The 17,561-nt window shown below is 40.3% G+C and overlaps 1 protein-coding gene across 1 annotated transcript; it reads left to right on the top strand.

Moving 5' to 3' along the window:
• The first annotated feature begins 8,101 nt into the window (after positions 1-8,101).
• On the top strand, positions 8,102-12,377 carry LOC130568156 (4-galactosyl-N-acetylglucosaminide 3-alpha-L-fucosyltransferase 9-like). Its single transcript, XM_057356852.1, has 2 exons — positions 8,102-8,273; positions 9,182-12,377. The coding sequence occupies exons 1-2, from the start codon at positions 8,224-8,226 to the stop codon at positions 10,299-10,301; spliced, it is 1,170 nt and encodes a 389-aa protein (XP_057212835.1). The 5' UTR covers positions 8,102-8,223; the 3' UTR covers positions 10,302-12,377.
• Positions 12,378-17,561: the final 5,184 nt, after the last annotated feature.

The following is a 17,561-nucleotide window of genomic DNA, read 5'->3' as shown; positions in this document are numbered from 1 at the left end:
GATAGTGTGTGCTGCATGTGCATTTTTGTGTGTTGTGTAAAGGTATGTGTGTGACTGTCAAGGATGCTGTCACGACCGGGGGGTGTGACAGCGAGAGGAAGAACCCAAGCGCAGGCAGCGGTAGGGGTAACAAGACAAGACTTTAATAACAAAACCCCGCAATGGAGGGAAACAAGACACGATAGTAACTAAAATGAAAACATGAAACAAAAGACTTCCCACAAGGGGGCAAAACAAGAAAACAGGATATCTCGAACTTACTGATAAAATGACGGAGAAGAATATATAACATACACGACAAGAGGCAGGGGATAAAACAAAACAAGGTATACTGACTAGGCAAGGTAAGGAAACACAGCAAACGACGAGGTACACTTCACAAGCACATACACATACAAAGCAAGAGCACAGGACAATGAAACAAGAGGGCATTAAATAGGGCAAGACAAACGAGGGATAATGACACAGGGCAGGGAAGCAATACATGAAACGAGAGGGGCGGGGCCAATGACAAGACACGAGAAAGCACATGAGATGTAAAAAACATAAACAACTCATGGCTTTCTCACATAAAACCTAAGGGCTCTGGCCCGATCCTGCCACACGACTAGAAATTCAGAAACAAGAAGGCAGGACTGTGACAGTTACGTTAGAAACTGGCAGCAACTGTGTCAGGGTGTGTCTCTCTGCTGTCTTCCAACCTCTATGACACTTGATCCATCTGCACTGGGTCCAGCAACATTCTCGTTGTGAATAGATGAACACACAATTCAGATAAGATAGAATATAAATTAGCCAATGGCTTATAATACCTCATCTAACCATTGCATTTAAGTGCTTGTAAAAAAGCCTATGTTCCACACTGGGATTAATTACATACTGCAACCTATATATGCATGTGTTCAATGTTTTATTTTAATATTATGACATATTTATTCAAAGTAAAGTTCATTACAAATGTCCACAGTACTATGGCTTTTATTCTAGGTTTTTGACGTGTAAAGAGCTACTATATCGCAAGTAGCCTACAGCAGTCTCGGTCTGTTTAGGAAACAGTGTTTAGTGTAATTCCACCTTATCTACTGATATCTCAGCCATGCAATTTAAGCTTAACCCGTTTAACCAGCTGTGTTTTCTGTTTTCTTACCTCTACGGCACCGCTGTCCTCCGGTGCAGCAGCCGAATTTAAACCTTTTGAAGAGTTCAGTTAATTTAACGCATTTGGCAGCATCTGACTTAAGAACCCTTTTTTAGCTTTCTCTAACTTTCTGCACCGCCTTTCCTTTTTTTTACGGTCCATTATGTAGCTTTTACTGACAATTAGCTCGTGTTGCACTGGCACTCCAGTCTCCCTCTGATGACGTGTATGACTGAACGGCCAATTCTGATCTCGTGACCAGGCCGGTGTTCTGCCAGCCGGCCCACATTTTAAAAAATGGTCCCGGTGTTGTGCCGAAAACACACTCCCTGCCATAATCGCACTGTCTTTGGGTGTGCGCGCGCGCGTGACGTCACTCGATGCCACCGCTGGTTTACAAAGGCGATTCTGGTCTGTAACTCGCGTTTTTCAGAAATCGTTACGAAAATATCACATTCTTAGACAATGTTAGCAATATAGTAATATTTATGTGATTGATTTAAACTTCGTTTGGATAAATGTCTTATATTTACATATGGAGAATAAGCACCCAGCTAACAATTTTTGGTTCCCAGAACGTTCCCCTGACGTTAGTTTTTGGTTCCCAGAACGTTCCCCTAACGTTAGTTTTTGGTTCCCAGAACGTTATTTTCTAAGGTTCGTTTTTGGTTCTCCAGGAAAGTTTTCTTTACGTTAATAGAACGTTAGTTTCTGGTTCCGATAACGTTCTGGGAACCAAAAACTAACGTTAGGGGAACGTTACCCTAACGTTATAGAAACCATGAAACTAACGTTTTATTTCCGTAAAGATAACCAAAAACAAACCTTAAAAAAACTTTCTGGGAACCAGAAACTAACGTTAGGGGAATGTTCCCAGAACGTTAGCCTAAAATATTTTTCTGGGTCCGTTTACACGTCAGTAATGAATACATCCATGCTGTGTTTTTATCCATCGCTTGTCTAACGTTAATCTAATTAAAATAAGTAAAATACATCATCCCACACAATATGGAGGATGAAATCAATGCATTAGATTATTCTTTTAGCCTAATAATTCCTTTTACATCACTGAAGTAGCCTAATTTTCGATTTAAACAGCACAGTATATCATTTATAATAAAACCACACTGTGTGTAGGCCTACCTCAACATCAGACATTATAGATATCGAAATAAAATAACCAATGACTTCAACACAGATTTTTATTGACAGAAGAATAAACATTTAATTATCTTCAGGCTAACAATATTCTTGTCTCACCACAGAAGTATAGCGCGGCTCCGTCTTTAGATAACACAATCAAAAGCCCTGAGTTTCAGTCCTTTCATCATGGTCTGTTGATTTAGATGAGTCAAATCAATCGAAAATCACGAAAATATAAGTCTACTCTCAAATCTGTACGGTTTTAAATAAAAAAATTAAAATAAATAAACCGCTAAACTAATGTGTTAGTCGGTGAGGTAATGACCGTTAATTTTTAAATGACGGGAGTGCGCGGCAGAGCGGAGAATGCACGTGCTCGAGCGCACACACATACAGTAACAGACAACCACACTAAAGAAATACACATGGATATAGATGATTGTATTTTCATTTAGCTTAACTAGTTTATTATTTTCAGCCATTAAAGGGCACATTTATTAATTTCATTTGGTTTTCAATGTGATTGTAACGGAGGCCAGCTAGTGAAGAGCTGTGCAGTGTGTAAACCTCACTCCCTGACCAACAGAGACGCTCTAGCGACAGACGCTAGAGACTGCGGTCTTTAGCCTCCTCGTTAGAGCGCCCGTTCGAGGCACGGGCAAAGCGGGGCGAGTAGGACCGGTTACATGATCTTATAATTTATGTATTGCACATGTCACTGACGTTTACCAGTTTTAACTATTTTTACCATAAAAATGGCCAAAAAAGGAACCATCAGGGAACGTTACTTTCTGGTTATTTTCTGGTTGCAAAAAAATAACCAGAAAATAACCATCAGGGAACGTTACTTTCTGGTTATTTTCTGGTTGCAAAAAAATAACCAATAAATAACCATCAGAGAACGTTATTTTCTGGTTGCAAAAAAATAACCAGAAAATAACCATCAGGGAACGTTACTTTCTGGTTATTTTCTGGTTGCAAAAAATAACCAATAAATAACCATCAGAGAACGTTATATTCTGGTTATTTTCTGGTTGCAAAAAAATAACCAGAAAATAACCATCAGGGATGATTTTCTGGTTATTTAAAAAAAAAACAGCCTGCAACGTTCTGGGAACGTTATTTTCTGGTTGCAAAAAAATAAAACCTGAAAAGAACGTTCTTAGAACGTTATTTTTTGGTTCCCAAAAACTAACGTTAGGGGAACGTTCTGTGTTTGCTGGGCATGTAGTGGATAGAAATAACGTTGGATTAAACTAAATCGACTTTCTTGTTGTTCCAAATGACTGTAAACAGTAATGCATTACTGACTGAATCAACTCAGGAATCAAGGCAGAAAATTACATGTATCAGCGCTGCCAACTCTCACGCTTTCGCCGTGTGACACACGGTTTTGCCTGTTTTCACACGCACTCACGCCACACATCTATGGAAGGCCAAGTGGTTCAAAAACGCGCAAATTTTAACACGTTAAGTACACGTCAACAACGTGTATTTCACACGTACTCAAGGTGTATTTAACGTGTACCAAACGTGTTGTTTACGTGTGAAAAGTTAACGTGTATATATATATATATATATATATATACACATATATGTCTAACCAGTATTATTTTGGGTAACCAGTAGGAGCGTTATTCCCCGTTCACACCGGCAGTAGCCAGGTTTCCATTACAGATTTGCGCCAAATTTAAATGTCAATTAAAATAATATAAATTAAAGCAATATCACGGAATGACTGCGTTTCCATTAAATAATTTTATGCGATTAAAGTGTAATTTGATTCTTCTCGCGATAAGTCATTCTGGCCGTACTGCTTCTTTGTACATTTTATGGCAGGTTGCAAACTAACTTTAGTGCATAGTGCCACCTACTGTGATGAAAGAGTGAAAAGAAATGTCTATATTTCCTTATATATTTTCCTATTACCTCACTGTTCCTAATAAATCTCCATACTGCACTCACTCGTTTTCCTGCATTTGGGCTATATAAGATATTACTTAATGTGAATTCCTTACATCCTATCTTTCCAAATGTTCTTCCAAAACATACCGCGAATGGTCATGTGACTTTTTTATACGTCACGTGACTTGTAAATACGACAAAAAGTGTTTCCATTGCAGTTTTACGAAATATGCCTTTATCGTATTGCCTTTGTGCAGGGCAAATAGGGCACACTTCTGTTATAAATAGGCTCGTTTGAGATGGCCAAATTCTGCACAGAACCGATCACCGGTGATCAGCGCGAGATGCATGCCGGTAAGAAATGTGTCCGAGTTACGTTTTGTTTCACAATCCTCTCCAGTGTGCGGTTTTCCCTATTGCTTGTACACTTTTTTCTACCACATCTTTTCCTTCCCTTCGCCTCTCTATTAATGTGCTTGGACACAGAGCTCTGTGAACAGCCAGCCTCTTTTGCAATGACCTTTTGTGTCTTGCCCTCCTTGCGCAAGGTGTCAATGGTTGTCTTTTGGTCAACTGTCAAGTCAGCAGTCTTCCACATGATTGTGTAGCCTACAGAACTAGACTGAGAGACCATTTAAAGGCCTTTGCAGGTGTTTTGAGTTAATTAGCTGATTAGAGTGTGGCACCAGGTGTCTTCAATATTGAACCTTTTCACAATATTCTAATTTTCTGAGATACTGAATTTGGGGCTTTCATTAGTTGTCAGTTATAATCATCAAAATTAAAAGAAATAAACATTTGAAATATATCAGTCTGTGTGTAATGAATGAATATAATATACAAGTTTCACTTTTTGAATGGAATTAGTGAAATAAATCAACTTTTTGATGATATTCTAATTATATGACCAGCACCTGTATATATACATATACTAAAATTTACCTGTTAAATAATTTAGCCAGTATTCCATCGATGCCTTTGACTGTATTTTTTAAAATATCCTGTTAGAGCTTAGAAGAACACTATCATTTAGCCACTGCTGTACCAACAGAGGCTCAGCGGTGGCAAGCCGCTGGTGGCGTGCCACCCAAAAAAAGCTGGCAGACCGACAGCATTTTTACATTGGTCGGCTTGCCGACAATGTCCCGACGGTGGTCCGTCTGTGTCAAGCCGCTGAATCAGTGCCGCCCAGTTTGCCACTGCTGTTCCAACAGAGGTCCAGCAGCGGCAAGCCGCTGGTGGCGTGCCACCCCAAAAAAGCTGGCAGACCGACAGCTTTTTTACATTGATCAGCTTATCGACAGTGTGCCGACGGTGGTCCGACTGCGTTAAGCCGCTGAATCTATGCCGCCCAAAAACCGCCGGTGCACTGCCAGGTCATTGTTTGCTGGGCCAGGTGTCCTGAAATTGTTAAAACATTTGGAAAATGAATTTGGTGAATATTAATTAGGTGTCTTTGAAATGGAGACTACAAAACGGCAGTGTGCAGAGACGAAAGTCACAGGGCGGCGCGTTGCATATTATGCACGCTTGAGCTCAAGTTCAAAGTCTACTCCTGATGGACAATGGGCAGGATTCAACTTTATTTTTATTCTGTGTTTTAGTTAAAAACGTTAATCAATCAATAGGCAGTGCGCGGCTGACGGGCGCAGAGATGGATTTCTTTGCGCACTCAGTTAATGTAAGAATGTGCTGCTTTTACAAGCATGATTTAATTACAGCTTCCTATCGGTGAGGCATATCGGCATTATTTTCTTTATCGGGCCGATGCCGATAATTAATTTATAAGCCATTATCTGCCGATAATATCGGCGTGCCGATAATATCGTGCATCCCTACTTTAAATGGCAGCAACCCAGCTAGCCAAAATACGTGACTGTTACAACGTCAACGTAATCTTATGACCAAATTTACGTCGTTGCAATTCGTCGCCTCGACATAACCTCGTGACGTAATCTGCGGTCGTGGCCACGTCGTGAAAACGTAATGGATTAAAAAAATTGTGTTTGGAACCAGTTAGTCATTTAAATATTTCATTCAATATTCTTTGGGCGGACATGCAGTACAACTAATTTAACTTGTCCTTATTTGCCCATAACTATTTTAGAGACTTTTTAAATAACATATAATGACACAGACTCAGAGTTGGAATACTTTTCATTTATATAGATAAAACCAACATATTAACAGCAACATATTAGCAACATTATCAAATCGCGTTCAAAACAGTATACAAACATGTTTAAAAACATTCAAATGAACAACAAAGTGTTTGTTCAGATACTTAACTTTATATAACAGTTATTTAAAAGATAGCATCGAGCATGATTCACGACAGAAAAATAATTAGGCCTACAGAAGCATAAATATGACAAAAAAACACATCAAATATAAGATATTTACTTAATGTGATTGTTGGTCTTTTTATATGTCCACTTCAGGCGCCGCTTCGGAGAAACGATCGGTCCTCCTGTTAGACCCAGCTCTGCTGTGCATGCGCTGTTCTGATCTTGAACGCGCAGGAGGCGCGCACTTACATTCACATAATACATTCACATAATACTTCCAATTGGAGAACCCGTAACGGTTAACAAAACCCATTGCCATCCATTCAAAAAACTAGCATCCGATCTCCTTTCCTGCGTTCTATGGCAAGCCGATGGTGTCGTAATTACACAGTAGATTAAACGCGTTTATATCCGACCGCCGTTTTGACGGCGTTTTAAAAGTATTTGCGCCGCAAAATACGGCATCGCAATTCCGAACGCCGTAAAAACCGTGCGAAACCCTTTTGCGCCGCTGTCTTGCCATAATTTTTTGCCTATGGTTGCAGGCGGGGCTTTGACGCAGCTCTGCTGGGCACGAACTGTTCTTAATTTGAGCACGCAGGTGGCGCGCACTGTTACATTCCCATACAGCAGAGAGCGGCCTGCATGTACCGTATTAAATATCTCTTGGCTTATTTAATCAACAGATTTACGATGTCCTGGCTACAAACGTTTTAAACACCCATATTTAAATAGTAAGCGGCGTGTAAATATTAATGTTAATCAACATTTTATTAATAATGATAATTACGTGCCCGCAACGTGCCACTTATGTTACCCGTATGTTATTACCAAAGTAGTACGAATAATATAGTACGTAACTGGACCGTCCTTGGTTACCTTGTAACGTCTGGAGTTCGTGCAGGCGACGTCATGAATTGGTCATTTAATGGTAATGAAATTACTTGCTTGGGACGTGCCAGCTACGTACAGCTGGTACGTCATGAAATTACCCAAAAATGACCAATACATTACGTAACCGGTACGTCATGTGTTAGCTGGGAAAGAACTGAATACTACAATCTCTCCCACGATCATTGACGTGAATAAAATGTACAAAATAGTCATAAATAATAATGATCATCCAGTAAAACATATCACTTATTGTAGTATATACAGCAAATGGTTTAGTCCAGGATACCCCTGTGTTGTTTATGGAATTGGTTTAACAAGATTGTCACCTGTTCAGTGCTTTTTCTTGAAAATAAAGTAGAAGATCCAAAGACGGCAAAGGACACACATTTTAGCACAAAATAGTTCAGATAAAATTCTGTCATCGTGTTTTTACCTTCATGCCATTCGAAACCTGTATGTGCCTCTTTCTTCTGTGAAACACATCTGTATCAACACTATGGACGTCAATGAGGTGGGGTCCATTCTTGTTTGGTTATGTTCTTCAAAATTTCTCTTTTGTGTTCTGCAAAAATGCATCTAAATGACTTTGTAAATAAATGGTAACGAGGTCAAGTTTTTCTATTTGGATTATCTGAACTATATCACATACAAATGTGCTTATTGGACCGGTTTAGGAACCTCTGGAGAAAGCAAATAAACCTTTGTTGTTAATGCGGTTGCATGTCAGCAGTGATGATGTCACTGTGATGTTTGCATACTGAACTGCGATTGGTTGGCATCAAACGTCACATTTCGAGCACTGGCAAATCCATTAGTGCTCAAACAACGCAGTTCTGATCTCCTTAATAAACTCCTATGTGGGACAAAACAATGATTTCTTCTTTCATTAGAAGCGCAAAAAACAGGCGAGTTGGATTATTTACATTCATTGCTTATATTCATCTACTTATGTGACGTCAAAAAAATGCCTTTCAGCTAACAACGTCAAAGGACAATTGTTATTACAGCAGAGAATTGTTTTCAAAACTGGCTTGTAGCTGTGCTAAAATGCCTTTTCAGCTAATAAAACAACTGAAAACATGCCTGTTCTGAATCCACCTGACTAACCCCTAACTGTTTAAACAAATCTGTTTCTTTCATTGTTCTCTCGTCATCCATTATCCTACTTTAAACACGGCTCGGTAATCTACGGTTATTGTTCATAGCTTATGGACAAAATGGTAAATGCTCTCATTTGTAAGACGCTTTGCATAAAAGTCCCTCATACACTTGTCAATGTGTTGTGGATCATATTCTCTTTCTGTGGATTTGTATCTTTTTTTTCAACTAAACTTTTTTTTGATGGTGAGCTAATTCTTGATAATGATAAAAGCTAAAAAGTTTTTTATTCGTTCTTTTAAAAATCAAATTATGTCAAGCACAAGTTCACCTGGAACTCATCTATGTCGTACAGCTGGTATTGTGGCTATTGCTGCTCTCGTCTCTCTATGCATCATGTTTTTCTGGACTTCACCTCTAACCAAGCGCCCACCACCATTACCTGCAACTAAACAATATTTAGAAAGACACCACACTAATAAAAACTCCTCACCTGCAAAGGAGAAATGGCTTTTTTATTTGTCGTTATAGCTGCAAATTGATTGGTCATAAAATCATGTCATAAGATGCCTTTAGGCAAGTAACTGTGGTTTAGCCCCTCATACACCCGACAATGTATTGTTTAAATTGTTTAGCATAAAAATACATTTTACATTGATATATACTGACGATAAAGATGAACAACTTTTTTTATTCATTCTCATTCAAATCAAAGAATGTCAAGCACAAGTTTAACTGGAATTCCTGTGGGCCGTCTGACTGGTTTAGTGGCTATTGCCGCTCTCGTCTCTCTGAACCTCTTGTATTTCTGGACTTCACCTCTGACCAGCTGTCCACCTCGACTACCTCAATTCAAACAACACTCAGATGGACACCATGAAGAGATGAACAACTCGATTGCTGATGAAACAGTGGAGAAACCTGTACTTTTATTATGGGTCTGGCCTGAAAATTACAGATTTGATCTTAAGGACTGTAAAACTCTTTACAATATTGACGGCTGTCACCTGACGGACGATAGAGCTCTCTACAGCAGTTCAGACGCTGTGCTTGTTTATCACCGGGGTATTAGTTGGGACCTGTCCACCCTTCCACCATCTCCTCGTCCCCCGTTCCAAAAGTGGATCTGGCTTCATTTAGAATCGCCAACAAACACGCAGAAAATTCCAGGGATTGAAAACCTCTTTAATCTGACTCTCAGTTATAGAGAGGACGCTGACATTCCTGTGCGGCTGAGACTGACCAGCAACAAAACTCCAAATGAGGATTTTACAATTCCCAAAAAGGACAAACTGGTCTGTTGGATCGTAAGTAACAATTCTGCCCATACAGGTGTCGGCAAGAGGAACACTTACTACAATGAACTTAAAAAGTACATCACTGTGCACATGTTTGGAAGCGCTTATGCTGGGAGACTATCTGATGAAGACTATTATCCCACCATAGCCAGCTGCAAATTTTATCTGTCTTTTGAGAATTCCATCCACAAGGACTACATCACGGAAAAGTTTAACGGACCTCTGTCAGCAGGTACTGTACCTGTGGTGCTGGGACCTCCCAGAAAGAACTATGAGAGGTTTGCACCGCGTGACGCCTTCATTCACGTGGACGACTTCCCAGACGCAAAGTCACTGGCAGAATATCTGACGCAGCTGGACAGAGATGAAGATGCGTATCGCAGGTACTTTAACTGGAGGAGACATTTCTCAGCACGACCTCATTTAATATTACAGAATCAAGAGTTTGTTCTGACGATTTGCACGGCCTGCGATCATGTAGCGAGACACAAGGAATATCAAGAAGCTCATGATATCTATGAATGGTTTTTTAACTAAAGTTACTGGTATTTTGGTATTTCACTGTTACTGGAGGAGAAAATTACATGAACTTTATGATGAGATTTTTGTTACAAATTAACATGACGTTGTTTTTAGGTACAGGAGCTTCGTTCTGATGCATTTTCTAGCTTTGTACTTTTCTAGTCACATTTAGACATATTTGTACTGCTGCACATGTGAGATTGTTAACTCCTTTCTTAGCCTGTTTGTCAATTGTAGCTTTGAATAAATGTAAATGTATTCATTGCTCTCTCCTCAGAAAGACAAATGCAAAAATCATGCAAATGTTTTTCTGTAGGAGGTAAGTCCTTTCTTTCGGTGCTGTTGGTCGTCAGTAACAATGTATACACACAACAACCCCGGGATCAAATAAAACTGCAGAGAGTTATTTTTCTCATTACTGGTGAACGTTTGATGTTTTATCTGAAGTTCAACATGAATCCAGGCGTAGACATTTATGCAGTCAACAGAACCGCACCTGCTGTCTGACACAGAGAGACCCAGATAGGCATGGCTGGTTTGTTTATATATCATGCTTCATTCACAATGAAAATCCAACAGACTTTACATAACCTTACAGAGAAATAAGGGACAATGTTTAAATAAGGTAAAAACTTAAATGTAAACAAACATTTAACTGAATTTTTTATATGCATCACTTACAGTAAAAAGCCCTAAGTAAACGGGTATATTTGTTTATAGTGGCTTTAGATAAGCTGTTTAAACTTATTGGGGAGGTTCTATACTGAAAGCATGATTTCTTGTAAGGTGTGTTTGTAAAAACTACTAAAGTATTCTTAACTAAGGTCTTGTCTTGGCTTAAAGCATAAGTCAACCTTCAAAATGAAAAATTCTGTCATTACTTACACGGTTCAAACCTGTATGACTTTCTTTGTTCGGCAGAACACAAAAGAAGATATTTTCAAAAGAAGAACAGAAAACCCTTGGTCCCTATAGACTTGCATTGGTTTTGTGTCCAACAGAAGTCAATGGGGACCAACGATTTTCTGTTACCAACATATTTGGTACAGTGTTCTTATGTAGCTCAGTTGGTAGAGCATTGCGCTAACAACGCAAGGTTGTGGGTCCGATCCCAGGGAACACACACTGATAAAAAAAAAGACATGTATAGACTAAATGCACTGTAAGTCACTTTGGATAAAAGCGTCTGCCAAATGCATAAATGTAAATGTAAATTTCAAAAGATCTTCTTTTGTGTTTTGCAGAAGAAAGAAAATCACACAGGTTTAAATGACAAAGTTTGTCACTCCGCTTCGCGTCGTGGCCGCATTACCACCTCGGGGTGTGCATTAACTTTCGATAATTGAAAGGACCGGAGTCAATTATTCCTTACATATTATATTGGGGTGTAATGATTTTGAATTTAATCAGATGTCGTATTTTGTGTACTTTTATTATTTCATACGCACAATTTAGAATTGTGGATTTGAGTGCCATGAATGTATAATCAGCATTTTTTGTTGTTTGCCAGCATATGACCTTCCACATATAGTGCTGGCGTGCTGCGTGAGGTCAGGCTGAATCAGCTTTTAAATAAACAAAATGACTTCCTACATCTTTGAATAGCAAAGAACTGGCATTATTTGATGACCTTTTTTTGCTCATTTGTCTCGCTAGCCAGAAGCACCAACTGAGGATACTCAGAGATCAAACATTTTAGGGATAAATGCAGGTGAACTCATTTTAGAACAGGTGTTGAACTTATGAACTCCTCACCACTAAGGGTTCATTCAGCTGTGAGTCACAGACTGCTAGCCCAAAGAAAAGCTCTGCCTCTAACATCAGAAAAAAATGCAGCGTTTTCGTTGTTTAAAAAACCTCTCTGCTCTGTTGATAATTCTGAGAACTGAGCGTTGTTATGTGTGTGGATTGTAATTCTACCCATTTCATGACCTGTACACGTGCAAATACACAAAGTGCATGTTTTGCATACAAACAAAGTTTTTTCTTTAGTTTTTAATTTTTTTATAAAACAACTAAAACAAACTAGACACTTTAAACCCCTACTGATGAGGGAAATATAACACACACAATCAAACACAGTACGTTCTGAAGACGTCGCCAGTTCGTCTTCATTTGGTCACCGTGACATTACTTTGTGACCACGTTCTGAGGACGTCTTGGCAACGTTCCATTTCTTAGAATTGTTGCTTACGTTCCAGAAACTTCCTAGCCTGCACGTCCTCAAATAACGCCGTGAATTAACCCCATGGTGAACGTAGCGACGTGATGTACTGGTCATTTCTATTTATTATGTCATTGTATGGAAAATTTATGATCAGAGTCAAATCTGTAATAATGTCAAGACGAATGTTATAAATCCGATTTCTGACAGCTATTAAACAGGAGTTTAATTCGATACCACAATTAAAACTGCATTTCTATTTATTTAGTGCACGCGTCTGATATGTGCGCGAACGCGTGCCTTCTCTGTTCTGCAAAGAGCCGCACGCTCGCATCATTTGAACGTTAACGGTCATTTCTTTTTACCTCACCGCCTGATATATTACTTTAGCGGTTTATTATGTTGGCTTGACAGAGCCAACATACTGATCTTGTATCTAAGCTTATTATTATTCTTCCGATTCTTCTTCTTCTTCTTCTTCTGATCCCCCAAATTTCTGACTGCTACTCTTCCTAGAGCTTTCAAGCTACATCCACCAAACTTTCCACAAACCTTCAGGCTGGTCTGACTTGAGTTGCTATATCTTTTCTAACTGATCCGGGTTCTGGTTTTCGAAAACCGGACTCTCAAAACCACCTAATTTCCCATAGACTTAACATTGCGACAAACTTTGACGGCTCATAACTCAAAGCGAGGATGTCGTAGAAACTTGCGAGTTACCACCTTTGAAGAAGCTGGCAGGCTCTGTAGGAACTTACCTCACAATGGGGTGTAAGTTGCACCCCTGGGACGTAAGAGCCCCCGAAAATTCCCCATTGACTTATAATGGGACAGGAAACATGCCCATATAAGGCGTCATAACTGTCCCATGTTGAATAACTTCGCAGTACAACCACTTAGAGACAAGGGGGTGGGCTCATTTTACTCAGGCAACCAATCAGTATCCCAGGAACTTCCTTAAGCTACGAAGCCACGCCCATAGCAACCATTTACAGCAACCTAGCAACCGCTCCCATAGACTCCCATTATAAAAAGTCCAGATGGATATCTTTGCAACACAGCGTCGTAGAGACAAGGGGGTGGGCTCATTTAGCTCAGGCAACCAATCAGTATCCCTGAAACTTCATTAAGCTACGAAGCCACGCCTATAGCAACAAAACATGTTAACTTAGCAACCGTTTAGCAATACCTATATCTCTGCATCAGAACATCGTAGAGACATGGGGGTGGTTCATTTCACTCATAGCTTAGAGTATCATCAAATGGCAGATGCTAAGCCACGCCCATAGCAACCAAACAGGTTAGCCTAGCAACCGTTTAGCAATACCTATATCTCTGCATTAGAACATCGTAGAGACATGGGGGTTGGTTCGTTTCACTGATAGCTTAGAGTATCATCAAATGGCAGATGCTAAGCCACGCCCCTAGCAACCAAACAGGTTAACCTAGCAACCATTTAGCAATACCTATATCTCTGCATCAGAACATCGTAGAGACACGGGGGTTGGTTCGTTTCGCTCATAGCTTAGAGTATCATCAAATGGCAGATGTTAAGCCACGCCCATAGCAACCAAGCAGGTTAGCCTAGCAACCGTTTAGCAAAACCTATATCTCTTCATCAGAACATCGTAGAGACACGGGGGTTGGTTCGTTTCACTCATAGCTTAGAGCATCATCAATTGGCATATACCAAGCCACGCCCATAGCAACCACACAGGTTAGCCTAGCAACCGTTTAGCAAAACCTATATCTCTGCATAAGAACATCGCATAGACATGGGAGTTGGTTCATTTCACTCATAGCTTAGAGTATCATCAATTGCATATACCAAGCCACGCCCATAGCATCCAAACAGGTTAGCCTAGCAACTGTTTAGCAATACCTATATCTCTGTATCAGAACATCGTAGAGACACAGGGGTTGGTTCGTTTCACTCATAGCTTAGAGTATCATCAACTGACAGATGCTAAGCCACGCCCATAGCAACCAAACAGGTTAGCCTAGCAACCGTTTAGCAATACCTATATCTCTGCATCAGAACATCATAGAGACACGGGGGTTGGTTCGTTTCACTCATAGCTTAGAGTATCATCAACTGGCAGATGCTAAGCCACGCCCATAGCAACCAAACAGGTTAGCCTAGCAACCGTTTAGCAATACCTATATCTCTGCATCAGAACAATGTAATCTTAAGATTAATGTTTATTCATCTCTGTCAATAAATGTCTGCTTTAAATCCTATATATTGTGTTGCAGTCTTTGATTATTTATGGCATGTAACTTACTACAGTATAAATAAAACATCTGATTGTGATTCACAGTGCTGTGTTGAGTTTTATAATGGTTATACTGTGCTTTATACATATTTGAATAGAGAATTACTCCAATTGATACTCCAATTGATGATACTCTTCCGACCTACAGACAGAAGCTTAAATCTGCCAAGCCTGTAGCAAGAACAGCAAAGAGATGGAGCAGCGAAACAGAGCGGGCCTTACAAGCCTGTTTCGACTGCACGGATTGGAGTGTCTTTGAAGCTGCAGCCACTGATCTGGATGAGTTAACTGACACAGTGACATCCTACATCAGCTTCTGTGAGGACATGTGTATTCCCACCAGGACTCGCTTAACATACAACAATGACAAACCATGGTTTACAATGAAACTGAGACAGCTTCGTCAGGCCAAAGAAGATGCTTACAGAAGTGGGGACAAAGTCTTGTATAATCAGGCCAAAAACACACTGACAAAGGAGATAAGAGCAGCTAAGAGAAGCTACTCTGAAAAGCTGAAGAACCAGTTTTCAGCCAACGACCCTGCATCGGTGTGGAAAGGCCTGAAAGACATTACCAACTACAAGCCATCATCCCCTCAGTCTATGGGTAATCAACGACTGGCTGACGACCTGAACGACTTCTATTGTCGTTTTGAAATGCAGAGTCTCACCCTTCACACCCGCCCTGACCCTATCTCTGCTATACCATTAACACCTCCTCTTGACATTCAACCTGCACTTAAGATCTGCGAAGAGGATGTTTGCCAGCTTTTCCGCAAACAAAAGATCAGAAAAGCACCAGGCCCAGACAATGTCTCACCCTCCTGCCTGAAAGTCTGTGCGGAGCAGCTGTCGCCCATCTTCACTAATATTTTTAACAGATCTTTGGAGCAGTGTGAAGTCCCTTCATGCTTCAAACGCTCCACCATCATCCCTGTACAGAAGAAACCCAAAATATCTGGACTTAATGACTACAGGCCTGTTGCTTTAACATCTGTGGTCATGAAGTCATTTGAGAGACTTGTACTGGCCCACCTGAAGGACATCACCAGACCACTTCTTGATCCCCTCCAGTTTGCTTACCGAGCAAACAGGTCTGTGGACGATGCAGTAAACATGGGACTGCATTACATCCTACAACACCTAGACAGACCAGGGACTTACGTCAGGATCCTGTTTGTAGACTTCAGCTCGGCCTTCAACACCATAATCCCAGACCTCCTCCTGCCCAAGCTTACCCAGCTCTCTGTGCCAACCTCTACCTGTCAGTGGATTATTAACTTCCTGTCGAACAGGCAGCAGCTAGTGAGGTTGGGAAAATTTAAATCCAGCACATGTACCATCAGCACCGGAGCTCCTCAAGGATGTGTTCTTTCTCCACTGCTATATTCACTCTACACAAACGAATGCACCTCTACAGACCCTTCTGTCAAACTCCTGAAGTTTGCAGATGACACCACAGTCATTGGCCTTATTCAAGACGGTGATGAATCTGCCTACAGAAAGGAGGTTGCTCAGCTGGCTGCCTGGTGTAGTCAAAACAACCTAGAGCTGAATGCATTCAAGACAGTGGAGATGATAGTGGATTTCAGAAGGAACCCTCCATCACTTCCTCCCCTCACCATCCTGGACAGCACTGTGGATACTGTGGAGTCATTCAGGTTCCTGGGCTCCACCATCTCTCAGGACCTGAAGTGGGAGTCCCACATAGACTCCATTGTAAAGAAGGCCCAGCAGAGGTTATACTTCCTCCGTCAATTGAGGAAGTTCAACCTACCACAGGAGCTACTGACCCAGTTCTACTCAGTGGTCATCGAATCTGTTCTGTGCACTTCAATTACTGTTTGGTATGGCTCGGCCACCAAATCAGACCTACGAAGACTACAACGGACAGTTCGTAGTGCTGAGAAAATTATTGGTGCTCCTCTGCCCACACTTCAGGACCTGTACGATTCCAGAGTGAAAAACAGGGCAAGAAAAATCATCATTGACTCCACACACCCAGCACACAAACTCTTTGATCTGCTGCCCTCTGGCCGGCGCTTTAGAGCACCAAACACCAGGACTTCCAGACACAGAAGCAGCTTCTTCCCCCAGGCAATCTCCCTCCTAAACAGATAACTGCTCCTTAAGAGCAATATTCCACTTCCACTACTCCTATAGTGTGCACTATAGTGCCTTATTATATCTACATCTTATGTATACATGTATATAACACTACCTCTACTTACTAAATTATCCATTTGCACAAGTGTACATACAATCTGTTAATATGTTTATTCTACTATATACTACCCGGTACAATGTCTCTTATATGTTATTATCCCCCATTTTCTGTAAAATAGTCTTTATTTTATATATGCACAATTTAGAATCTTTTAGACTGTAAATCGTATTATATTGTATTGTCATTGTGTTGAATGTCTGTACTAGAAGCTTCCAACACCAAAGAAAATTCCTTGTGTGTGCAAGCACACTTGGCAATAAAGCTCTTCTGATTCTGATTCTGATTCTGATTCTGATTATGCATAAAATTGAATATTTAACACACAGATAAAATCACAAATTAATTTAATCCTCCATGTGAGGGATGATAATTGTTTAAATTAAATATTGTAAAAAAAGATTTTAACAACGTGACTGTTTGATCGTTAGGACATGCTCATCACGTCCCAGAAACGTTATTTGGTATGTCGCAGCGACGATGGTATGTTCCAGGTATGTCTTCAGGAGGTAATCACTATGTCCCAACAACGTCCAATCTTATGTTGTCACAACGAATATGGGAATCACAAAGTTACGTCACTGGAACATAAGCACAAGACCGCTATCTTTA

The sequence above is a fragment of the Triplophysa rosa genome, linkage group LG17 (assembly GCF_024868665.1).
Source record: "Triplophysa rosa linkage group LG17, Trosa_1v2, whole genome shotgun sequence".
In the NCBI taxonomy this organism is placed as follows: domain Eukaryota; kingdom Metazoa; phylum Chordata; class Actinopteri; order Cypriniformes; family Nemacheilidae; genus Triplophysa; species Triplophysa rosa.
This window is presented reverse-complemented; position numbering and strand designations above follow the sequence as displayed.